The 25,721-nt window shown below is 48.4% G+C and overlaps 1 protein-coding gene across 6 annotated transcripts in view; it reads right to left on the minus strand.

Annotated features, from left to right (window-relative positions):
• The window catches only part of SON (SON DNA and RNA binding protein), a 661,708-nt gene that overhangs the window by 270,801 nt on the left and 365,186 nt on the right, over positions 1 to 25,721 (minus strand). For all 6 annotated transcript variants that reach the window (XM_078656944.1, XM_078656949.1, XM_078656946.1 and 3 more), the window contains one exon: positions 3,433 to 3,612. In XM_078656944.1, the coding sequence (XP_078513070.1) occupies positions 3,433 to 3,612 (180 nt within the window). The remainder of the gene's footprint in view (positions 1 to 3,432; positions 3,613 to 25,721) is intronic.

Consider the following 25,721-nt stretch of genomic DNA (forward strand, 5'->3'; position numbering starts at 1 on the left):
TGGGACACCATATAGACAGCCCTCCCGCCCCGATAAAGGAGAAAGTGCAGACACTTACGAAACGAAGGAGAAAAAACAAAGGGACATAGCCCACCCACTAGAAAGAAAGCAAAAAGGGACCATAGAATAAAACAAACTAAAATAACAAACACCCCCCCCACCCTACATCACTGTAATGGCTATGGCCTACCCCACTAAACAGCGTGCCTGTCGCCCAGAGTCACCCGAAATATAGAAGAAAGAGAAAGGGAATAATAACGAATAATGAGAAAAGAGAAAGAGAGAAAAGGAGAGGAAAAAGAGGGAAGAGAGAGGAGAGGAGAGAAGAGAGGAGGGGAGCCGGCGATCGAAATACAGAACACCACCCCACCCGCAATAACGGATCACTAATCGAGGTCAAAAAGGATACAGAAAAAAGCCTACACAAAGGATGGAGACAGGAACTGTCCAAACAATGAGGCACGGAGATGCCATTTAACAAAACAAAAGTCCCGCAGGCACCCAGGAACGATCACCCCTGTCCACTTCTATGAAAAGCAGAGCTGCCAGACCCCGCCACGGCCAAGAAACAGCATGATACAGTGGGTCCATACCAGTCAGAGAAAGCAAGTGGGATCTTCGCGGAACACCGTCCCGGCGCACAAGAAGCAACCAGGAAAACTCGGCAGCAGTCAGAATGCAAAATTACCCCAAAGATCCACGCGGCCAAGCACAAAATCTGGGCTGTCCAGCACGAAGCAAAGAAATCAGGATGTAGGAAACACTGCAGCATCGGCACCGGGTCCACTTGATCCCATAGAATCGAACACCCAGCTGGAGATCCCAGCACAGCAGCTGGAGAAGTCTCAACAATACCAACTCGGGGAGACGACACCGCGTCACAAAATGGCGGAGCAACCACGGCGGCGATCCGCAACTCCAAGTCCCGACATTGCAAGGACAGGTCGATCCGCAGAGCAGCCAGGGCAAACAAGACAGCACTCCGTGTAGGGGCCGCCCGAATCAAACGAGGTCTGGGGAGAGCAAATGCAGCAACGTCCCTGTCTCCAGGAGGAAGACACTCCGAGGGGCCATCCGCCATCTTGAGCACATCGCCCGCCGCCATTGTCGCATCCGCCTCCAAGTCCACCAGGAGTGCCGGAGGCCCCAGGACACACAGCCGATCCGCGGGCGGATGGCGCTCGGCGGAGAAAGGAGAGTCACCAGAAGAACGGGCGTGCTCCCCACAACACTCGGGGGAGCCCTGCACCGGATCCCAGGCGGGACAATCAACAGGAGTGGGCTTCTCACCCGAGGGGTGCCGGACAGCGCGGCTTCTCTTCTTCGGGCCGGCAGGCAATCAGGCATGCGGGGTGGCCCACCATCGGGGGTGGGTCCGCTCCGGCGCTTCCGGCTCGCGGCTCTCAGGCTCCCACCGTCGGGTCTCTCCACCGGTTCCGGACCGCCGGCACTTCGAACACCTCCGGGCAGACACAGCACTCGGGGCCCCGGCGTCAGGGCCGGGAAGGCCAGCAAGGCGACAAGGGCAGAACGCAGAAACCACTGCACGCCAGAGCCCCGGAAAAAGACGGTAAGTGAAGGCTCTTCCTTGGTAACCGAATTCGGAACACCCCGAACAGGATTAAAGACAGGATAGGTGGCGGGGAGGAAGGGATCTCGGAGCGAGGCGTTTATGCGACTGTTCCGATCGCCATCTTGGCTCCTCCCCACCCCTAGATATTTAAAGGTGTCAAACTGCAAGGTCAGCCCCATGTGCGTCAGTACCTCTCTTTGATCCTCAGGGATTGGGCTCAAAGGAACAGGCAGGACTTATCTCAATTAATATGGAGTCCCGACAGTCTCCCAAAGCCATCCAAAATCGTCACTGCTCCTGGTAATACAGAAGGGACTGCTTTAAGATAAATCAATGCGTTGTCCTCGTATAATGATATAACCTGGGGGTGTCCAATAGCACAAGGCCCCACCTCGGCGCAGAGTCTTGCATCAGGTATGCCAAGGGTTCTATCGCTAGGGCGAACAATGATTGGGATAGGGGGCCCTGCCTAGTGCCCTAAGCCACAGAAAACATATCGGACACTACATCCCCCGTGCCCACCTGGGTGACCAGTCCCGAATACAGCAGTGCCACCCATGCCATGAAGGGCTGTCCGAATCCCATACGCGCCAGAAACGGAATGAGATAAAGCCCCCTCAGTGCGTAAAATGCCTTCTCTGTTTCAAAAGATATAGCCCAACCCGTCGTCCCCTTGCGTTGTGCCCAGTCCGTGGTGTGAAACAACTGTTGCAAATTAACGAATGGGCTGCATCCAGGTATAAAACCATTTTGGTCTTGATGCACTAGGGAGGAAACCCCCGCAGTCAGGCGATTGGCCAGGACTTTACTGAGCATCTCATGGTCAAGATTTAATAGGGACAGTGGGAGATAGGACTTCCCGTTTAGAGGATCACACCCTTGCTTAGGGAGGCCAACAATGACCACTTTCCGCATAGGGGTCAGCAGAGCCCCGTTGGCCACCGTTGTACACTTTCAGTAATGGGTGTGAAAATCGATGGGAAACCAATCAGTACCAGGATCCTTCCCATGGGCTATCTGTTATACTGCTTCTTGAACTTCCTCCAGGTTTAGTGGGCTATCTAGCGCCTGGCGCTACGGATCCATTGCCAGTAAGTGGAAATCCTCTCGGGTTCCACCTATGCTGATTCTACACCCAGCCCGCTTCCAATAATGCAAGTTAACAGTATTTCACTGCTCTGTCATTACAATTGGTGTCTGAAATGTAGAGGCTAATCGGCGCTGGTCTTTTGCAGCGGTTTTGAAGCTTCACATAGGTGGCCGTGGGAACCCTGCACAGATGTTGAAGACTATCTTTAATCAATGTAAGCCGCAGAAGGAATCAGGGGAAAAGTTGCTTTGTTTCTCAAGTTCAGAAACTTACAATGCATTCTCAATCACCTGCAGATAGTAGGTGTTCAGACAAATGATTCCAACAGCTAGATATTTATGGTACCACCACATTAGGGATTGTTTTAAGGGGCTGCATCCGTAAATGAAGAACATTTGCTGCTCAAGTTCTCCTTTTGCGTGTGATCTGAGGCATCGGAGAAGGTAAACACCCAAAATAAAGGCCAGGTCATCAGATAATTCTGGATGTATTTTGGCAAACAATGTAAGTATGATTTCCATAGAGCAGCATCTGATTCCTTAGACCATCATCATTAATGACAGAACTAATGTTATTTTCTACTAGATCAAAATGAAGCCATTCCCACCCTCAACTAATGTAACATTCCATGTACAACTCAGCATAAACAGATGATTGCAGCAACACCTGCAGAACCCAGTAAGAAAACTTTAGAAGGAGCAACTGAATATGTAGCCAAAAAATGAATTAACAAATTAGTAAATCGTACAATGTAACTGGGAATTCATACCTGTGGCTGGACAGTGTTGGTGAAAACGTCATCTTTGCTTTCTTCTTTGCTTTTCTGTACAGGGACCCACTGCCCATAGACCTTATCCACTTCCTTTTTCCTGTGCTGAGACCCAGACGAGACGGGAAATTCTTTCGTCAAAGTTACCTGATTTTTTGGTGCAGACTTTCCACTGGGGTTCTGAGAAAATAAGGTTTGGAAAGTAAGCAACTGTAATGGGTCGAACCCAAACACAATATGAAATCCTCCATGGCTCATAGCAGGGGAAAAGCAGAGACAGCTGTGAATTTGAAATTAGCAGAAGGATATTGAGGTGTTTTATTTAAATGGTCAGACCATATTAGAGCTGTTTAAATGTTGAATGCAGCCACAAGAGGGCGTCAGTATGTGATGAACAGTAAGCAGATACAAGTCTGCAATGTATAGAGGGAGGGAAGAGTGTGGGAATATTTCTGGACAAGAGTGCAAATGAGGATGATGGAAGAATTAGTGCCTTTGTTTGGAATCTGGGTGAATTGAGTGGCCACTCTATTAATGGAGTCTGGACCACAAAGCCTCTAATAAAAACAGATTTGAGCAACAGCACTGGATATTACAGACAAATCCAGAGGCCAAGAAAGTGCCCAAAAAACACAAACTATGTATCAGCTTAACTTTGTTTTGGCTACTCCGGTTAGTCACTTAGGACCTAATCATCACCTTTTGCATGCCTGGAGTTCATTTAGGTTTATTATTTTTGATAATATGTCTGGGAGCTAGTTATTTGTAGGGTTTGTGGATTTTGCCTTTTATGCTTTTAAAGGGTAAAGTGTGTGGTGTTCGGGATGGAACTAGAATTGGAATGTAGAAATATTTTGATGGTACGAAGTGATTCCTCTGTTGGCTGTTAGAAGCTGCATAGAGGACATGGAGGAAGGGCTCGGGAGTAGTTGCCTGTTGCTCCTTAAATCATCAGTACTTATTTGAATAAGAAACACATTCAAGACTACAAACTTGTCAGAAATTCCTTACACTCACCCACATGGAACTAAAAATAACTGATATTACACAGCAAATATATGAACATTTCCCAATCCAGAGACTAAATATCAATAGGCTTTGAAATCATGGCAGCAGGAAGATATGAAACAGCTGATCAGATCCTTACATATAACTCTTGAGAATTCAAATTCATGTATTCTGTTTACAATAATGCTGCACAATGCTAGATATATATATTCAGATGTTTACTTTTAAGCAATGCAAATTAAAACAAGTAAAACATGGAGCCAACCATAACACATATGCATAAAGCAGTTAGTAGTGATGGCACTACAAACGCAATTTGTATGAGTTTTCTTAAGATATTTGTATGAACATTACTAATACTTTTGCTTGCAAGTCACGTGGCCCACTAAGAAAACTGACTGCAGGCACATGACCGCACCAAATACATAGCCATATTAAAGCTCCACACAAGGGTGAATGAACTACAAGCCACAGGACAACAGCCCAAAGGCTAAACAACTAATCGCATGTCTTTACAGCCACAATGTACTTAGCTCATCTGTTATCCTGAAAACATACCTCACGTCTGTAGCTGTAGAGGTTGAGGCTTTGTGGAGTAAAGATTACCCTGGTAGTTTATGATAGAGGCCCTGTTAATCTATTTCTATTATATTATGAACATCTCCTGACTGTCTCAGACATAATTTGCTTTCATCAAAGCCCTGTAACTACTGTATATAACATTTAAATAAGGTGTGACTTTGGATGATGCTTCTAAATTTAAGTATAAGGAAACAATGGTGCTGGGAGGGATCCAGTGATTGCCAATAACCTGATGCTAAACCACCACAACTGTGGATTACACAGATGACGAACACAGACCCACAATTTGAATCATCCTGCACAGGATGAGTAGCAGACCAAAGCAGTACAACACATTTATGTACTGGAGCTACAGACAATACTCCTTGCATAGAGGCAACTTGCACTCCAGTCAGGGGATAAGCTATGCAAGTTCTTATGTCCATCAGCAAACCTTTACACAAAAACAGGCAAGAGGGACAGGATAATAGCCTATAACATGTCCAGCACAAAAGGAGTGAAATTGGATAATTGCACACAACATATACCTGGTGGCTTTTCATTTCACCAGGAGAATTCAGCATCCTGGAAAGTATATTAATCAAGAGTTTCTCCCTAGGGGGGAGTAGCATCAACCATTGTAATACTGAGAATCATCATCAATAAATGTATTTACAACTAGAGAAAATAAAAAATGCTGTGACAGATGAGAAATCCATACCATCCTTTCCATGTGCTTTAATTTATGTTTCAATGATGGCAAACAAGTGCAGGAGATCATACGTGGCACACACCGATAAAAATGTGGATGAAACCGCCATGGTTCTCTTATGACCTTGTCCACAGTGCCCGCATAAACTTACAACCACTTTGAAAGCTGTTAACCCGGAAGGAGAGAATGCACACCCAAAACCACAAGTTCGGAATTTGACAACATGATGATAATGCTGATTTATGATTTATATCGCGCTCGATTGCCCAAGGGCGTCATGGCTCCTGAAGTCTTAGAATTTGGATGTCTAGGCTCATCAGACAGAAGTAAGGATTTCTCAGGTAAAACATGCAGACTAACTGCATCAAGATGCTATGAAACAGTAAAGAAAAAGAAAAAAATATCAACAATATCAAGCAAATGTTAATGCTATTCTTCTTAATTTGATTGAGAGCCATTTTAGTTATGCCTTCCTAGGACACATTGTGCTATAAGCTCGATTTAAACATTGTGCTAATATCTTTTTGTCTTGCTTGTTATCAATACGTTTTATGAGGGGGTTATACAAGTATATCATCCATATTGTCCACCCTGACAGAAACTTAAATTCCATTCTAAGAATCATGTTTCCACATTCAGAACCAACATCTAAAGCTACTTCAGAACACCTTATTAGGAATGCATTCTTAATATACATCACACCATTGAGAGACAGAACTGCATAAAGGTATGGCAAAGCAACCATACCTGCAGACACATTTTGATAAGGTATTGATTATAAGGCACCTGAAATTCATTCCAAGTATAGTTTCTTTTTACTATTTATGAAGTAGTAAGAACAAAAGTTACTTACCTGTAAACTGTGGTTCTCCAGTATTGGTGTCTTTCATAGATTCACATGCTTGAATATCCCCCGTCGTCTAAGTGGGAGTCCCACGGTACATAAAATAGCAGTAACATATGCATGTATACATGAAAAATATCATAAATAAAAATATACATACATATAATGTAATAAATTGTAAATTCAAAAAGTACCATAGAACATAATAGGCCCATTGAAAAGCCTAAGGGAGAACTCACTTTAGTAGCATATTAGTGTCATTATGTGTTGGTCCACATTCCAGCCAATCAGGCTGTAGCCTCCTCTAGAACCTTCTCCTCAGAAGCCCAAGTCCTCGGATTTTCATAGCACAAAGTAAGTAAAAGTGCCTGAGGAGAAGAGAGCCTCGGAGGGGAGGATGGGAGGGTCGAATGTGAATCTATGAAAGACACCAATACTGGAGAACCACAGTTTACAGGTAAGTAACTTTTGTTCTTCTCCAGTATTAGGGGTGTCTTTCATAGATTCACATGCTTGAATAAGAGTAGAAAGCAGTAAATCATCACATAAGTCATAAAGGTGACATACCAAGCAAATAAGGTAAACATATTAGACAATATGCAATAAATACCAAAACATTATTAGCAAAAAACCTTTATGACTGGAGGTGGGTAGCAACAGATGCTCACCTTTATTGGAAAAGATTCCGCAGCACCGCTTGACCTACTGCCCCATCCGCGGCGTCTGTTGATTGCAGGCAGTAGTGTTTAGTAAAAGTATGGCTGCTCGATCAAGTAGCAGCTCTGCAGATCTGTCTTAGGGGTACCCCCGCAAAAAGGGCAGTCGAAGTAGACACCGCTCTAGTTGAATGAGCACGAACTGGAGGAGGAAGGGGCTTCCCAGCCCGTTGGTAGCAAAAAGATATGGTAGAGGATATCCACCTGGTTATGGTCTGTTTGGTAACAGGTTGTCCTTTGCAAATTGGGCCATACGCCAAAAACAATTGATCTGACTTTCTGATATTTGCAGTTCGTTGAATGTAGAATTTAAGACAACGTTTCACATCTAATGAATGCAATGACCGCTCAGCTGGAGTTTGCGGAGCAGGAAAGAAAGTTTTTAGGATTACAGGTTCGTTGAGATGAAAGTCACTGGGAACCTTCGGGATGAACTTGCGATTAGTTCGCAATGTCACAGCCTCATTGGAGAATTGCAGGAAAGGAGGCTGTATGGTAAACGCCTGGATGTCACTGACACATCTTGAGGATGTCAAGGCGAGCAAGAGAGCAACTTTCCATGTGAGAAATTTTAGACTGGCAGAGTGGATAGGCTCAAATGGAGGTAGAAGTAGTTGATACAAGACCAAATTTAAGCGCCAAGCAGGCGGAGGGCGACGGATAGGTGGAAACATCCTAAAAAGGCCCTTGTAAAATTGCTTAATGATCCTAGAGGAACATAGGGATGTGGAACCATCATGGCGGAAGCGGGAAATCGCCGCCAAGAACACTTTAAGAGTTGAGTGTGACAGTCCTGATCTCGCCAGGGATAAAAAGAAAGGCAAAATTTGTTCAGGTTTTGCAGTCATTGGGTCCAAATCTTTAGAGCGGCACCAGACACAGAAACGCTTCCACTTTAATTGGTAGGTTTTTATGGTGGATGGAGCGCGAGCACGCGCTAACACCTCCCTGCAGTCCTCGTCGATATTTAAACGCGCAAATTCGTTGTACTCAGGTTCCAGGCATGGAGTTGGAGGTATGCCGGATCCGGGTGACAGATTCGTCCCTGCTGCATCGTGAGGAGGTGCGGTAGAGGATGAAGTCGTAACGGGTCGGACTGCGAGAAGAGGAGCAGGTCCGTGAACCATGGACGTCTCGGCCATTTGGGTGCAATCAGGATGATGTGACAAGGTTGGAACCTCATCCTGTGTAACAGGCGAGGGATCAGAGGAAGTGGAGGGAAAGTATAGATGAAGTCGTTCGACCAATTGATCGAAAATGCATTTCCGCTCGACTCTCTGTGGGGATGCCGACTTGCAAAGCGTTGGCATTTCCTGTTGGCAGCAGTCGCAAAAAGATCCATCCGCGGCTGGCCTCACCGCCGGAAGATGAACTCGACCGTTGGTTGGTTGAGTTCCCACTCGTGATTGTCCGACGACGCCCGGCTGAGTGAATCCGCCAGAACATTGGCCACACCCGGCACATGAATGGCTGTGAGATGAATTTGACGTTGAATCGCCCAATCCCATATTTCTTGTGCCAGTTGTGAAAGTAGGAGAGACCTCGTGCCGCCCTGCTTGTTGAGGTAGTGCATGCTGGTGGTGTTGTCCGTCCTCACCAGCAAAGTGTGTCCCTGCACTAACCTCTGGAAGAATTTTAGGGCTAAGAAAATCACCAGGAGTTCCAGGCGATTGATGTGCCAAGTACGTTGGGTCGCTGTCCACTTTCCTTTCACAGACATGCCGTCGAGATGCGCTCCCCATCCCTCGAGAGACGCGTCTGTTGTAAGCGTCAGAGTTGGAGGTTCGTCCTGGAATGAACGGCCCACAGACATGTTTGGAGGGTGAGCCCACCACTCCAGCGCTTTCTGGATGCGAGGTGTTAGAAGGACCTTGTCCTCGAATGACCCTGACACCTGTTTCCACTGCTTGTCCAATTCCTCCTGTAGAGCCCTCATGTGCAATCTGCAATTTGGTATAAGTTGGATGCACGAGGAAGCCATGCCAAGGAATGATTTGAACGTTCGGACAGAAACGTACAGTTTTGATTGGAGGAACCGCACCATATTTACCATGCGGTCCTGTCTTTCCTGGGAAACGAACACTTTCCCCTGCCGAGAATCTAGCGAGGCTCCGAGAAAATCTCGCCTTTGCGATGGATGAAAGTGTGACTTGTGGCAATTGATTGAAAGCCCCAAGGTTTGGAAGAGGGAGACGCAGACTTGAGTGTGCTGCTCCCTTAGGTGAAAAGTTTTGGCCTTGATGAGGCAGTCGTCCAGGTATGGGTAAAATTGGACACCTTGGAGACGCAGGAAGGCAGCTACCGGGGCTAAGATCTTGGTAAAGACCCTCGGTGCTGATCGAAGGCCGAATGGTAGGACCTTGAATTGGAACTGCAACTGTCCGACTGTGAAGCGTAGATACTTTGTGTCTGGGGTGGATTGGCACATGGAAATATGCGTCTTGGAGGTCGATCGCGAATTCCTCTGGATTGAGATAATTCAGAATTTGGAGCAGAGTTAACATCTGAAAAGTTTTTGAAATGATAAATTTGTTTAGGGCCCGTAAATCTAAAATTGGACGCCATTCCCCCGACTTTTTCTTGACTAAGAAAAATCGGGAATAAAACCCCTTGCTGCGTTGACCTTGCGGCATGACTTCGATGGCTCCTTTTTTGATCATCAATTTCACCTGGGCCAAAAGTTCTTTGAGATGGGGAGAGGGTGGCCCCGAAGGTGGACGAGTGGGAGGGAATTTTGTGAATTCCAGGGTATGACCTTTGGAGATAACGTCCAGGACCCATTGGTCGGAGGTGATTTCGGCCCATTTGCAAAAGTACTGTGAGATGCGACCTCCAAGATTTACAGTCGGCAGAAGAAAGGAAGTAAGACTGTCACTGCTTTTTATTGTTTGAGCAACCTCTATATGTTGACTTTCGTTGATATGGTCTGGTGGCGAACTGACGATTCTGGGATTGGTAGGAACCCCTCTGTCGGTTATCGTTATAGGTGTTGTACGAACGATATTGACTTGATCCTCGAAAAGTAGAGGAACCTCCGCCTCTACCCCGTGCCCCCCGAAAGGGCTGCTTCTTGTATTGAAGGGTAGCTAAAGACTTTGCAGTGTCGGTGTCCTTTTTGATCGCCTCAAGGGCATCATCAACATGTTTGCCAAACAACAATTCTCCGTTGTACGGCAAGTCCAGGACTCTTGCCTGTACCTCTGGGCGGAATGTGGTAGATTTCAACCAGCCTTGACGCCTCAAGACTGCAGCCACAGCTAATTGACGAAAACCCGTTGAGGAGATGTCGAGTGCGCAATCAATGATTTCAGATGAAATCAACTCCCCCTCTTGTATAATGGTCTGCGCTTCTGCACGGATGGAATCAGGTAGTTGAGGAATTAGTGCGGCAACCTCGGACCACATCTGGCGGTCGTAGCGGCCCAGAATAGCCAAAGTATTAGCCTCCCTCACCGTAGTAGCCGACATGGTTGTGAATTTCTTTCCTATAGAATCCAACTTGCGGCCTTCCTGATCAGGAGGAGACGTGAGTGGTGTAGCAGGATTGCGTGATCTTTTCTGTGCTGCCTGAGTTATGACCGAATCTGCTTTTGGTTGTGACACCAAACAAGCCGGGGAAGACGCCGGAGCCTTGTATTTTCTGTCCAATCTGGGCAAAACTGCAGGTACAGAATTTGGACGTTCCATTAACTTAAGGCCCTCCTGCCAAATATAATCCACGATTGGTATAGTGTGGGATTGCCTTTGTGATAGGTCCTTAAAATCATACAAGAAACATTCACTTTCATATTGGTGTTTCTCGACCGTGAGATGAAAACGTTTTGCAGCACGGATCATCAAATTGTGGAAATTTGCAATGTCCACCGGAGGCGATGCTAGAGGTGAGGTGGGCGGAGTGGAAGGTGTTTGAGTCCTGTAATTGTCCCACTCATTCATATCGACGTCATTGTCGTCGTCATCAGTATTGTGAGGAGCAGGATCCTCGTCGCCAGTGTCAGGACGAGTACCACCCGGTGATGCGGGTGAAACTGGTGCAGGTGCCTGAGGAAATTGAGGTTGAGGCTGTGGAGGAGGCGGAGGTGCTAGAGAGGCAGGTGTAGAAGGAGGAAACCTGCGGTTATAGTCATCCAGCATGTGCTGTAGGTTCATGACCAGAGATAGAGGTATCTGTGTAATTGGTTCCGAAGGCACTGGTTCTGAGGGATCAACAGGAAATAATTTGTTCCCATCTTCGACGTTATCCACTACATCACCCTCATCACTATACTCTTGGTACTTAATGTGTAAATCAGATGGACTGGATGCCTGTTTAAATAGTTCTTCCACCTCCGAATCATTTCCGGATTCTTCCTCACCAGACTGGAACAATTGATCTGGGAGATGAGTTCCACTTCTCACTGGACTCAGTTGGATGAGAGGTACTGTCCTCAAAGAAGAAGCAGTAACAACTGCATAGATGGCAGCTGATTTCGGCAAAGGTTGATGAGACGTCAACGAGCCCGTTGACGTAAATGTGGCAGTGTTAGAATCAACCTGAGGCGTCTGCGTCGTCGCCAGAGGTAATCGGCGCTGAAATTGAAGGTTTTTTCTTCGTCGACGAAGATTTCTTGTCCATCTACGGGGCCGTCGACGAGATTGGAACCTTGATCGTCGACGATGCCGTCGACGATGTTAAGATGGTCGACGGAGGCGCCGTCGACGAGACAACCGTTGACGGGCCCGTCGACGAGCTGCTTCTAGAAGGCTTGATCTTAGTCGACGGTGTTCGCGTCGACGAAGGAAGCGTCGACGATGACTTCGCCGTCGACGGTTTCGCTTTGACGGTCGTCGACGAGATCTTCACAATAGAAGTGATGGGTCTCACCTTCTGGGCCACCGTCGACGAGGTGATCGTCGTCGAGGTAGCGCTGGTCGACATAAAGCATGTCGTCGTCGACGTAGAGATGACAGTCACTGACTTCGTCGTCGCTGAAGACGTCGACGGACGCGTCGACGAGCCAATGCCAGATTTTTTAATGGAAAGCAAGGCTTTGGGCGCAGACGTCAGAGAACCAGGTCCCGTAGACGTGCCCTGAAGCAAATCCTGTGGGGGGACAATCCTGGAGGACTCCAACAGTCTACTCTTCTTCAGAAAAGGAGATGGAACCTCAGTCTCAGACCCACGCTTCTGAGAGGATTTAGAAATAACAGATGATGAACTTTCTACGTCAGAAACCACAGACTCTGAAGTCTTCAACTTCTGTAGCCACAGAAGGAGACGGGCCTCTCTATCCCTTAGAGTCTTGCAAGGGAAAGTGCGGCAGTACTTACCGTTTTTCACCTCGTGGTCTGGGTAGAGACAGTAAATGCATTTACTGTGTGGATCCTCGTGGAAAAGGCGCAGTTTACCACAAGAAGGGCAGGCTTTAAACAAAGATTTCTTATTTGAAGACATTTTCTGAGGAAAAAACAGTTAAGAGTTGAAGAAAACTGAGCAGAGCTCAGGGAGACTCCCTTCACACGACGTGCGGTAGAAAATCTGAGGACTTGGGCTTCTGAGGAGAAGGTTCTAGAGGAGGCTACAGCCTGATTGGCTGGAATGTGGACTAACACATAATGACACTGATATGCTACTAAAGTAAGTTCTCCCTTAGGCTTTTCAATGGGCCTATTATGTTCTATGGTACTTTTTGAATTTACAATTTATTACATTATATGTATTTATATTTTTATTTATGATATTTTTCATGTATACATGCATATGTTACTGCTATTTTATGTACCGTGGGACTCCCACTTCGACGACGGGGGATATTCAAGCATGTGAATCTATGAAAGACACCCCTAATACTGGAGAAGTAGAATTACTGGCGTGCTCACTCACTGGATAATGGAATCACCAAGAAAGGATACTCTGACTGCAGATTCCTTACCTTGCGACCATTCCCAAGAGTCAAACTGGACCTGGATACACTTGCACTAGGTACTGTGTGGTGGCAAACTGAGCTGTCGGCCTCTGTCAGAACTTTGTCCTGAAATGACGACACAGAGCTGCAGAGAGGCGTCACTCCTGCACTCATACATCAGTTGCCTCCGTTTCCTTTATGCCTTCAGATGCACAGCATGGCTAACAGGCTGACAACAGCAAAGTTTATACCATGTTCAAAAAGCTAAGATTATTCCCAAATGTCCAGTCCACAGAACAAAGAGGGGGGAGAACAGGTAATATAGAGCTTCTGCCAAAAGAGCATTACCAAAGGCAAGTAACTTATTCTTCTGAATGATACTTCTAACAACTGATTCATGACCTTGAACCAAAGCAATAGCTCCTCCAAGGAGGTGTGTGAGAGGAGTCGTCTTACACTAGGAAGTCCTGCAGGACTGAACTGGAAAAATGACTTACCCTTGTAGTAATTTCTGGCGAAAGTATGGACAGATGCCCATGTGGCTACCCAACAGATGTTCAAGACTCAAATACTCTGAGCTAGGGACGCAGTGGATACTTTTGCACTGATGAAATGAAAACCAAAAGCTATCAAGGAAAATCCTTTTTGGTCAATGCTTCAAAGAAATTGACACAGAGGACACTCCATTATGACAAGGTTAGTTTCGGAACTGCTTTCCCATTCTTTGCAGCATCAAACCCAAAAATCAGTTGAGCATCAACACGGTACTCCTCAGTCCCTTCAATCCGGAAGCTATGGGCACACCAAAAGGTGTAGAGAGTGTAGCCTCTCCTGTTTACATCGATACACGAATGGTGGGAGAGTGAGAGTTTACACAATAACTAAAGGTGACAAAACCTTCTAAAGAATGGAGCTTTTTAGGGGAGAAGGTAGTATAAGGAGGCGGAACTGGCAAAGCCTGCAGCTTGCTAATGTTATGCGCAGAGGTGATGAAAACAAAGAGCAGTTTTCAAGGTCAAAAGCCTCAGTTTATGGCTGTGGATATGCTAGATGAGAGCACACAACACCAAGGCTAAAACCAAATTAAAGACACACCATGTCACAATATTGAGAGCAGTGGAAAATAATTGAAAGCCCTTTTAAGAAATGCATCGCAACAGGTGACTTGACAAATAAGGGTTGATCCGGCAAAATAAGAAAGGCCGAAATGGCTAAAAAGTAACATTTAACATGGCCCACAGCTAAGCCTTGTGGACCAAAGGCAGTACAACAAAAGATTAGACAATTTCACCCCTAAAAGGGGGTCATTCTACTACTCAGAGCAGGTGCGAAATTTAGCACAATGGTGTGAATATACAAACTTGGTGGAAGTGCAGAAGGCAGACAGAATTATATATACTACTTCATACGGATGGTCTGAAACTCTGTTGGCTCTATTTAATCCCCACATACAGAGGTGTAAGCTGTGAAGGTTCAGGTGCAGTACTTTGCCTTTGTGCTGGAACAGCAGATCTTCCCAAAGAATAAGTGGAGGGCATATGCTCAGGGTCTGGTGTTCAGAGTATCAGATCTGCATAGCCCAACCCAGGGCTGTCCAAATGAGCTGTGCTAGATCCCGTCTGACTTTCTTTAACACCTACAGGATAAAAATCCAATTTGGGAACGAACATCGCTGGCCTGCGTCTCATCGAAGACTAAATGCAACCCCTTGAGAACTTCTGAGAGCAAAATTCAAAAACGCTGGGCACTGAGTGTTTTCAGGTGTAGTAAAAAGTTATATCAAGCACAAGCCCTAATGGAAGAAGATGCCTTGGTACAAAAGCCACTCATGATTTCCAAGATAGCGTCTGCTGTGTTTGCCTGCAATGATTTTGAAGGATCCTGCCAGAAAAATTAATGTCAGGCAGATCCAGTGGACTGATAGCCAGTATTATAGCCTCCAAATTCCAGTCCGAGAGCATGTGGCCCCAAGTGACCCTGTCTAAAACATCAGAACCCTAGCCTACATGTCCCGCATTCACAAGAGATGTGGAAAAGAATTCAATTTGATTGGATCCAGGTTAGTCCCAATAAAGGGCACTTTCCACAAGGGTTTGAGATGATATTTGGACTTGATAGAAATGTCACAAGTTGGACAGCAACAATATTGTTTTCTGAAGGTGACACAAGATTAGTTAAGGGAGTCCACCTTAAACAACCAGCTGTCAAGGTACAGGAATGTGTGTTTGCCCAATAGGCAAAGATGACCCATGACTAATGCCATGACCTTTGCAGACTCAAGGGCGCGATGATAAACCTAAAGGCAGGATGGTGAATTGTAAACGGTCTGACCCCGCAACTGAATGAAGATACTTCCAGGGACTGTAGGACTGGCACATGAAAGTATGTGTCCTGCAGGTCAATGTAAACCATCCAAGGCCAGCAGAACCTATGCAAGGGTCATCATCTTGATGTTTTTTCTTAAAGAACAAATGTAGTAACCTGAGGTTTAAAGTAGGTCTAAAGCCCCTGTCCGTCTCGAGGACCAAGAAGTACCACAAGTGACAATCCATTCCCATTCTGACTCATGCAAAAACATGATGGCTACCGTGGCAAGCAATAGCCACACCTTTTTGGAGAGAATACTGGTATGAGAGGCAACATTTAAGAGTAAACGGACAGAGTGGGAAGAGTATTGAGAAAATGGAGGGCATAACCAACTAAAGGGCCCCTTGGCTCTAAGAAAAAACGCACCAGTAGGGAAGGCAAAGCGGGATGTGAACCTCTACTGGACCTGGATGAATGCTTGAGGGTGAATTAAAGAGGTTTGGTAACAATTTCGGACAAGAAAAGACGGAGGATTGATGCTGCTGAACCTTTCCTCACCCAATGGCACAGCCTCTTCCCTTAGTCATGAACAGTCTGTACTGGCTGCTATATGGCTTTAGGAGGCTGCCACATGTGAAAGGCAAGGCCGCTACAGTAACCTCTGACCTTTGGTAACATTGGCAGGCCTGGGTTAGAGGGCCTAATGATCAAGCTGTAGCTATGATGTTCAAGCATTCCAAAGCTATACTGGTCTTCTCTCCAAAAGTCTGGCCACATCAAAGGGAATGTGATTCAATGATGCCTTGGTATCTCCTAACATCCCATGGAGTGCATCTAGGCGTGACACTGGTAACCACTGCACAAGCTAAGGAGTTGGTGGTTGTCAGGTCTGAACAAAGGTTGTGTTTGGCTGGGTCTTGTCCATCTTGGCCTGTCTGTGCGAAAGCTGTCCCCAGGTCATCTGACAATGTTGGCAAACCTCAGGTGTCCTGCCCCAGAAGGCGTGGCTGCAGCATCCCAAAAGACTGACAGCATTCAAGAGTCACAGTGCCAAACTGCCCAAAGGAAACATTTCTAGGGGTATTGCTTTGATTCCCTATCCAGACAATTATAGCTGGGATTGACCTTAGAAGTGGAGGCTTGTACTACACGATTCTCTGGAGTAGAGTGCAATGTGAGGAACTTAGGCTCTCTGGATACTGGCATACAGCAATGAGGCATTTCACAGCTTGAGTAGAAAATGGTTTGGATAGAGCTGCAATGATTGGCCCATTAAAATGGCAACAGAGACTACAAATTAGAAAGATCAGATTGCAAAAGGGAGGAGTTTAGCCATAGTCTCTTCAGAGGGGAGTGACAGCACAAACCTTCAACTGCCAATAGGACAACCACTGCATATTATGAGCTTTCATCCATCTAATGCCCCATGAAAAATTGAGGAAATCAGTAAGTGTCTAAATCACTTGCATTTTGTAAGTAACAATATGAACAACCATTAGTGAAAGGTGTGGGGACCTCGTTATTTACCTTCTTATCAAGCTGGACTACTAGAAGGTCATGTATAGCATCAGAGTCTGGTTCAAAAATAGCCTCAATCTAACTGTCGCCAAGGAAGAGAGTCCAGAGAAAGGTCTTCTACATATGGTTGCGTCATGGTTATGGTATGACGTGACAATAGGGTGAACTTTATCCAAAGATGGATACAAATCGTAGGCAAGAGCTGAAACCATATCCAGAACTGGAGGTAGTGGTGATGTGGGAGGCGCTTCTAGTGAAGAAGAAGAGGCAAGGCCTGGAGGTGGAGCACACAGACTTCGTCTGGGGTTGGTAGCGCAAGGGAAGGATCCACCAGCTGACGTTTTACTGGGGGCCCTCAGTGGGCTTCTGGGGCCAGAAGGCACATTAGAGGAAGCTAGCAGGAATTTTAAAATCTGAAGCATGGCTTCTTTGAAGGCCGCAATTGGCTAGGCAAACGTGGGCATGCCGGCTCTAGGATACGTATCAAGCCTGAGGAAGAAGACAACGTTTGAATTTGGCTTTTCTAACCTCTCCCTAAAGTGGGAGTGGCTGGATGTCAAAGACTCATGCTAATTATGCTTTCTATGTTTTTTCTTTCAACTTCTTAGGGACATCAAACATAAGTTACCTACTTCTTTGAAGCTTCGAGTGTGCATTTGTCATGTGATTTGGAAACATGTCTGGCATTTGAGCCACCACAGGCAGGGTTTGTGTGCATTCATAACCAACATATATTTCTAGCATGCACAATAAGGGTTGAACCTTGTTATCTTTGTGGGAGACATCTTTGCACACTTGCAAAATAATCTGTAGAAGTTAAAAAGCTGTTGTAAAAGTTATTCAAGTGGTAGGAGTGCACATCCGAATGCTCCCTTGAAAGGCACAAAAGAAGAGGAACTGAGATTCGCACACAGGGGTTGTGCTCAGATGGCAGGTCCTGGAAGCAGAGAGGAGTCACAATGGAGGCACTGAACATGGCCTGAGCTACTGCAAGAGTTTCACATTTCTATATGGCGCCTGGGGAGATTCACAAAGTGAAGCGGGTGAGGAACTGTTTACAAATATCCATCAGAAAATATAAAGCTTAATTACTCATTACATGTTAAGAACTAACCATCGGGGGGCGTGGCTTGGACGCCGACCGTGATGGCGGCGTGAGCGATCGGCTCCGCTCCAAGTCCCGCAATTACTCCTGAAATCATCAGGATTATCACCCCCTGAGTGGTAATCTTCGCTGCTCTGAGCGAGGCGAGACCGAGGGAGCCTGATCCCGACCCTGAGGGCGCTCGGACGCTGCATCCCTGGCAGGTCCCGTGCCCCGACGGAGCTGCACTCCAGCGAAGAAAGATGGCGGCGCCGGGATTCTGAAGAGGCCCAGACCGGGTGTACGGAGGCTCCAGACGGAGGCGGGCTGGAGAACGGAGCACGGAGCGGGAGATAGAGCGGGGGTGCCCCGGCAGACTGCTCCGGCACTGGTTAGGGCGGCTGAATAATTACTGCCGTCCGGGAGCCGAGCGGGCGCGGAGCCCATCCCCCCACCTCCCTGCACCACTGAACGGGTGGCGTGCGGTATCCCTGGAGCCCGGAGGGCTTGCCGAAGGTGGTAGCGGCCGCAGCGGAGACCCGCACCCGGGGCCCCACCACAGCCTCTGTGATCGGGTGAGCGGAGGGGGCGGACCAACGGCCCGACAGAGAGCACGGTGCGATTTTGTGGGGGGGCCGGTCTCCCGCTCCCGTTGGGACGCTGCTGGTTGTTGGCGAGGCGGAAGGACAGCAGGGGCCCGCTGTGTAACACTAATGCTGACCAGGGAGTACTGAACTCGGGAGATATCCCTTGCTGCATTGCGGTGCTGCCCGCTGTGGGGCTACGCCGGGCGCACCTGCGGGTTGTGTGAGGAAGGAGGTCCAGCCTGGGGCGAATCATCACCTGTGAATTGGGCACCTCCACTACTGGCCCGCGTTTACCCTGCGCGTCTCCTTGGAAGTTGGAGCACTTCTGGTGTGGCCTTGAACTGTGGGCAGCGCCCTACCGAGTGTTTTAGTGGTGCGTTGGCTTGGTAGACCCCCGAGGAACTTTGGCCTCAGGAGCTGGGCGACACTGGTGACCGGCTGGCCGCACACCGGGGGTGAGCGATCGATTTGGTGGCGATTTTGGAGCAGTGCTGTGGGAACCAAGATGGCCGCCACTGGTGGAACGCCCGAAGTGCTTGCACGGTCCCAAGATGGCGGGGCGCCTGCTCCATCTGACGCAACGACTCAGGAGCAGCGGCTGCATAAACGGCTGGACAGTATATTGGACGCGATCACTGCAACGAAAGACTCCCTGCATCAGGACATTGCGCAGGTTGCCATGGGGCTGGGACTCCTTAAGGCAGACCATGCGAAGCTCGCTGACAAGGTAAAGGACAATGAACAATTACTGCAGGAATTGAAACCGGCGGTGGTCACTGCTGAACACAAACTGGTTGATGTCCTACGCCGCTTGGAGACCCTGGAGAGACGCGCGGAAGACGCCGAAAGTCGCAATAGGAGAAACAATGTGAGGGTTGTAGGCCTTCCGGAGAAAATTGAGGGGGAGGATGCGGTGGCCTATATGGAGAACTGGTTTACCACGGTGGTGGCGCCGGAGGGCCTATCTCCCTTCTTCTCCCTTGAGCGTGCGCACAGGGTCCCGGCTCGTCCGCCTCAGCTGGGTAGACCTCCCAGACCAATGGTGATAAAGTTGCTACACTATAAGGATCGGGACTTCCTGATACAAAGGGCACGCTCGCAGGGCCCATTTCAGGTGGAAAACAGCAAGGTCACGATCTTCCCGGACTATACTCAGGAAGTCCAGAGGAGTCGGGCGTCCTTCCTGCCGGTGAAGAAGGAATTGAGGGACGAAGGGATCCAGTATTCGTTGCTTTTCCCGGCCAAGCTGAGAGTGATCCTGGACGGCACGACTCACTTCTTTCTAACTCCGGACGAGGCTTGGACGTGGCTTGAGCATTACCGTGCTGGGACTGACCGCGCTGGCAAAAGTGATAAGACCGCGCAGCAACCCCTCCGGATCAGGAAGTCTCAGCGCATACGAAAACGGAATAGACTTAAGATGGCGTTGCAGGCCGCCCAAATGGAAGCGGACCGGAAGGGAGCGCTGGCGGCGACTGCGATCATCACGGGATCGCAACAGGAGAGAACATCGGAGGGTACTGGTTCCGACGACGATGGAGCGAAAACGGGAGGTGATGAATCGGAGGTGGAGAGCACGAGGGGTCCGGAGGTTACTCCACAGACATCGGATGGACTATTTAACGAGTGAGGTACAGGGGCATAGCCCGACTGTGACTCTTGTGTGGACATGGTCTCTCTGGTCGCTAAGTGAACACTCAGGAGTGAGACTGAGGCCGCACTGTGGGACCTGGGGTGTGGGGTGGGGGCTCCGCTGTTTCTGGGTCAGGCGCTGAACCACCCTCTAGAGGCCCTTAAGGCCTTCTGTGGTAGAGTCCACAGAGTAGTGTGATGTGTGTCATGTTGCGAGTTTGGAACGGGGCTGAAGCTGGGTTATTAGGTCCTGTCCTGGGGAGAGGGGTTTGGGGGATTTTGTTGGGTGTTGGGGTTAGGGGATCCGACTGCTGCTGTGCGACGGGTATTGGGCTGGTGCTGATTCTGTATAGACGTGACTACTATGGGGACATTACCTGATTTAAAATGCATTTCATGGAATGTCCGTGGTCTCAGGACGATGGTGAGGCGCCACAAGGTGCATGCCCACTTAGTGCGGCGTGGAATACAGATTGCGATGCTGCAGGAAACCCACTTGACTGAAACAGAATGCGCTGCACTACAGAGGAGGTGGCGGGGGCAAGTGGTTGGGACCACGTATTCAGCGTTTGCCAGAGGTGTGTTGATTTGGATTAGAGCTGGGGTGCCGTTCCAGGTCATGTCTAAGCGGGTGGACCCAGAGGGCAGATATGTGGTGGTGGAGGGGAGGCTATATGGTAGAGAAGTGACACAGTGTAGTGTGTACGCCCCGAATATGGAACAGGCCTTATTTTTTGATAGATTGTCGAGCTCACTGGCGCATTACCTGGCGGGCCCCATCATTTTGGGTGGAGACTTTAATTCAATCACTGATGTGGACCTGGATAGATCCCATCCACCATTGACCGACTCGACGGTGCGCAGGTTAGCTACTCAGAGGAAGGAGTGGCAGGACAGTTGGGGGTTGCTAGATGTGTGGAGAAAACAACACCCTGCAATGAGAGACTATTCCTTTTTCTCTGCATTACATGCGCTACATGTGAGGATAGACTCGATACTCTGTAGTGATCGCCTGGCCGCCATGGTTAGACACACAGAATACTTGACTAGAACAATTTCAGATCATAATCCCTTACTGATGTCAGTGCAGTGGCAACAGGTGAGATCGGCGATTCCAACGTGGAGATTACAGCCCCACACACTGGAGGATCCGGTGTTCAGCGACGCTGTCCACCAGGGCATAGAACACTATTTCATGGAGAATGAGGGCACGGCGGCGACAAGGCTGGTGGAATGGGATGCGATGAAAGTGGTGGTGAGAGGAGTGTGCATGGGCAGGTTTGCAAATGTACGGAATTCGCTTTTGACTGACCTGGTGACGGCTGAGAGTGTGCTACGGGGCTTAGAGCAACGTAGACCGGAACGACCGGAATTGCAGGCGCAATTGCTTGAGGCCAAGGAATTGGTTGCGAAGGAAACTGAGCGGCTGCGGTGCTACGATTATAAGCTATATATTGTCAAGGTGCATGCGGAGAGGGACAAAGTGGGTACGCTCCTTGCCAGGCTCGCTGATCCAGAACCTCGTGGGTGCCCGGTAATGAGCATAAGAACGGAAACGGGGGATGTGGCTTATTCGCAGTCAGTGGTCCTATCGCGCTTCACGTCATATTACACTGATCTTTACGAGTGCCAACTAGCGGTGGACATGTCTGAGATACATGCGTATCTGGACTCTATTGCTTTGCCGGTGCTGGAGGCTGAGGATGCAGAGGGTATAGGGGGACCCATCACGCTGGCGGAGATTAAACTGGCTATTAAACAGATGGCCAGAAACAAAACACCAGGCGTCGATGGGTTGCCCATAGAATTCTATGTGAAATTTGTTGACATATTGGCACCTAGGCTATTAGCAGTGTACTCGGAGGCGGGACAGCAGGGTTGTCTGCCCGAAACGATGAGGGAGGCTCTAGTGGCTCCGTTACTGAAGCCTGGTAGGGAGGCGCTGGATGTAACGTCCTATCGACCCCTATCCATGCTGACGGTGGACTATAAGATCCTAAGTTGTATCTTGGCCGCCAGACTCCTGCCGCTCATGACCAGATTGGTGCATGTCGACCAGGCAGGGTTTATCCCTACCAGGAACACATCTATGAATGTGCGCCGTCTACTACAGATATTGGATGATGCTAGGGGCTCACCACATGATCCGGTGGTGTTGACTGTTGACATTGAAAAGGCTTTCTATAGCCTTGAGTGGCTGTACCTAGATGAGGTGCTGGCGAAATTTGGCCTAGGGGAGGGATTCCGGCGATGGACGAGGGTACTGTACTCATCAGCCACGGCAAGGGTGCGCCTGGGGTCCTCGATTTCTTCGGCTTACCCGGTGCGTAGGGGGACGAGGCAGGGATGCTCGCTCTCTCCTTTGCTGTTTGCATTGTCAATGGAACCTTTAGCAGCACTGGCACGAACGGGCGAACAGTTTCAGGGGGTGACGCAAAGGGCGAAGTCGCACTATATATCGCTGTACGCGGACAATCTACTACTGTACTTGGCCGACCCCGGACAAGCGCTAGAGGGAGCTGTAGCCATGCTGTCCAGGTTTGGTGAAGTGTCGGGCCTTAAAGTAAACTGGTCCAAGACCTGTGTTTTCCCACTACGGGAGGGCACGCGCAGCCCCCCCCCTTGAGCTGGAGGTGAACTGGGAACCTTCCTGCTTCACGTATCTGGGTGTCCGTATTTATCACGAGGCCTCGCAACTATTAGAAGGAAACGTGGGGCGATGCGTGCGCGCGTTGAGGGGTTGTGTAAACTTCTGGGCCTCTCTCCCCTTGTCTGTGCTGGGCCGTGTGGCGCTTTTGAAAATGGTAGCACTTCCGAGGCTACTTTACTACTTTCGGACATTACCGGTGTGGATACCGCGGCGCGTGTTTACGGACCTGCAGATGTTGGTGACCGGATTCCTGTGGGGACAGAAACGGCGTAGAGTGGCGTTGACGACCCTGACTAGGCCCAAGTTGGAGGGGGGGTTGGCGGTCCCTGATTTTGAACTGTATTATCTGGCAGCTCAACTGCAGGTCCTGACGCAACATGTGGCCAGGGAATTTAGAGGTCCGGACATTAATAGGGGGCAGGGTATCCAACGGCATGTTTTGTCGTACATTGTCATGCAACAGAAACTGGAGGTGAGGGACCTAACGCTGGAAGAAAGGACGCTCAGGCTCTGCTGGAACAGGAGCCTGAAGAGAGCGGCCAACTCCCGAGCGTACGCCCCTGAGATACCGCTAGGGATGCTGACCGCGCTACCACATGGGGGCGATTGGTCCCCGCTATCGGACTGGGAGGAACTGGGGCTGCAGGTGGTCGGTGACTTGTACGTTGAGGGGACGCTGGCCCCGTTCCGAGGGGTGCAGGACCGATTTGGTCTGCCAGATGGGGATTTCCTGCTGCATGCAGCAGTGCTCGCAGCGATGCAAAAACACTGGAAAGGGGGGCTGGTAGAACCGGAGACGACTCTGGCGTGTCAGTACGTGGTCATGGCTGCGGGCACTGCCAAGGCGGTTACCTGCCTCCATAATAGACTGCAGCGCGAGGGACTGGCACAGCTGGGGGCACTGAAAGCAAGATGGGAGACTAGTGTAGGTAGGCCCATCCCGGATGTAGTCTGGGGCCATGTCTTGGAGCGAACCTGGAAGGGAACGAGGAATGCCCGATTCCAGCAGATACATTTTTTCATTATTCACAGGGCTTACCTGACCCCGGAGAGGATAGCGAGATATTTTCGGGTACGGGACGCCGCATGCCCGAGGTGTTTGGCGCATGAGGCGGACTTGGATCATTTGCTGTGGGGGTGCCCGCAACTAGGGTCATACTGGCATGATGTGGGAGACCTCCTGAATACAGTTACTGACAGGGAAGTGGATTTCGACATGGCTGCATGCTTGCTACTATGGTTCCCTCACACAAAGCGGACGAAAATCACTAGCAAATTTATCGATCTGGGCCTTATGTTGGCTCAGAGGGAGATTACCTGGCACTGGAAATCTAAGGAAGGGCCATCGGTGGGAAGGTGGAGGCATGAGCTGTTGAAATGGGCGGGTTGTGAGAGTGTCATCAGGATGCGGCAGGCTACCAGGAGTGCCAATGATAAATGCATGGATATGGCGAGAGCATGGGAATTGATAGTACAGGCGCTGCGCGACTACATGATGGGAGATGAGGCTGATGATGGCGAGTGATAACTGACATTGACTCCATGGAGCAGTACCATACAGTAGATTTCACTGAGCGATGTTGTGATCTGGTTTTACTGTAATTTATACACACTCGCACTAGCAGCAGTTGGGTGAGGGGGGGGGGGGGGGGGGCAAGGGACAATCACCTCGGGGTAGTCAGGCTCACCATGCGGGCCATGGGGTATTCAGATACTGGGATCTAGTGGCAGGTTGTAGTTTAAGGGACCTAGACGACTATCCCTAGAGGACAGGGAGGCGCACGTGCTGTATTTTATAGATGGTCACCATTAACACATATGATAGGTTACCGTCACATTAGGCCCAACGCCAGGACTGGCCCCAGGACTATCTCGTTGTGTGTGGGTTGTAAGGGGAGTTGTTGTTAGGGGGGTTAAAAGCGGAAACTGTGTATCGTAGATGACTGTTTATCACTGCTGGGCGGGCACATTGGAGGTTTTCCTATATGTGAGACATTCCACGCCGCCTGACCTCTGGGTTGTGGGCTGAATGGCTGTGTATATTGTCCGAATCGGACTGAATATTCAATGATGCTCTGAGTGAACTGCCTGTCCAGATTTGAGATTTTTTCACTGACTCCGCAATAAAAACTTATTTAAAAAAAAAAAGAACTAACCATCTAGTCCACATTCAATAAGACAGAAGAGCAATTTTTATTGATGATAGAAAATGTATTGCTGAAGTATATTTATGCGGCAGGTACAATGCCATACATATATGTTTAGTAAACATTATACTATAAATATTCAGTTGTGACAGAAATAGGAGTTGGCAAAATGTTTTTGAAACATCTACTCGATCTTCACACTCACTATAGAAGGTAGATTGCTACACTGTTGATGCACATCATGGTAATCTAGAACAGGGTGAACCTGCGAAACAAGTTACTCACCTGTAACGATAGCTTTGCAGCTTGGGTCCATTCTAGATTTAATGTCTCCACAGTGAAGCCAAGCTTTAGGTGGAAGAAAAATATAAATGGCATAAATATAAAAACCTCGCACATCACTGACAACAGAAGAATAAGAAGTCTAAAAATGAGGGATACAAAATGGGGAAATATAGGCTCACAATTGTCATCAATGAGACCCTATGTTTGGAATTCTAAAGGGAAGGAACTTGGTATCCACGTTTGTGTGAACCAACAGATGGTAAAATAATACACAGGATGTGAAGTTAAAAAAGGTCCACATTGATAACATTTAATTCGAAGATATACAGTACACACTACAAAATGTATTTGTC

Source organism: Lissotriton helveticus, chromosome 8, assembly GCF_964261635.1.
Source record: "Lissotriton helveticus chromosome 8, aLisHel1.1, whole genome shotgun sequence".
Classification (NCBI taxonomy): Eukaryota; Metazoa; Chordata; class Amphibia; order Caudata; family Salamandridae; genus Lissotriton; species Lissotriton helveticus.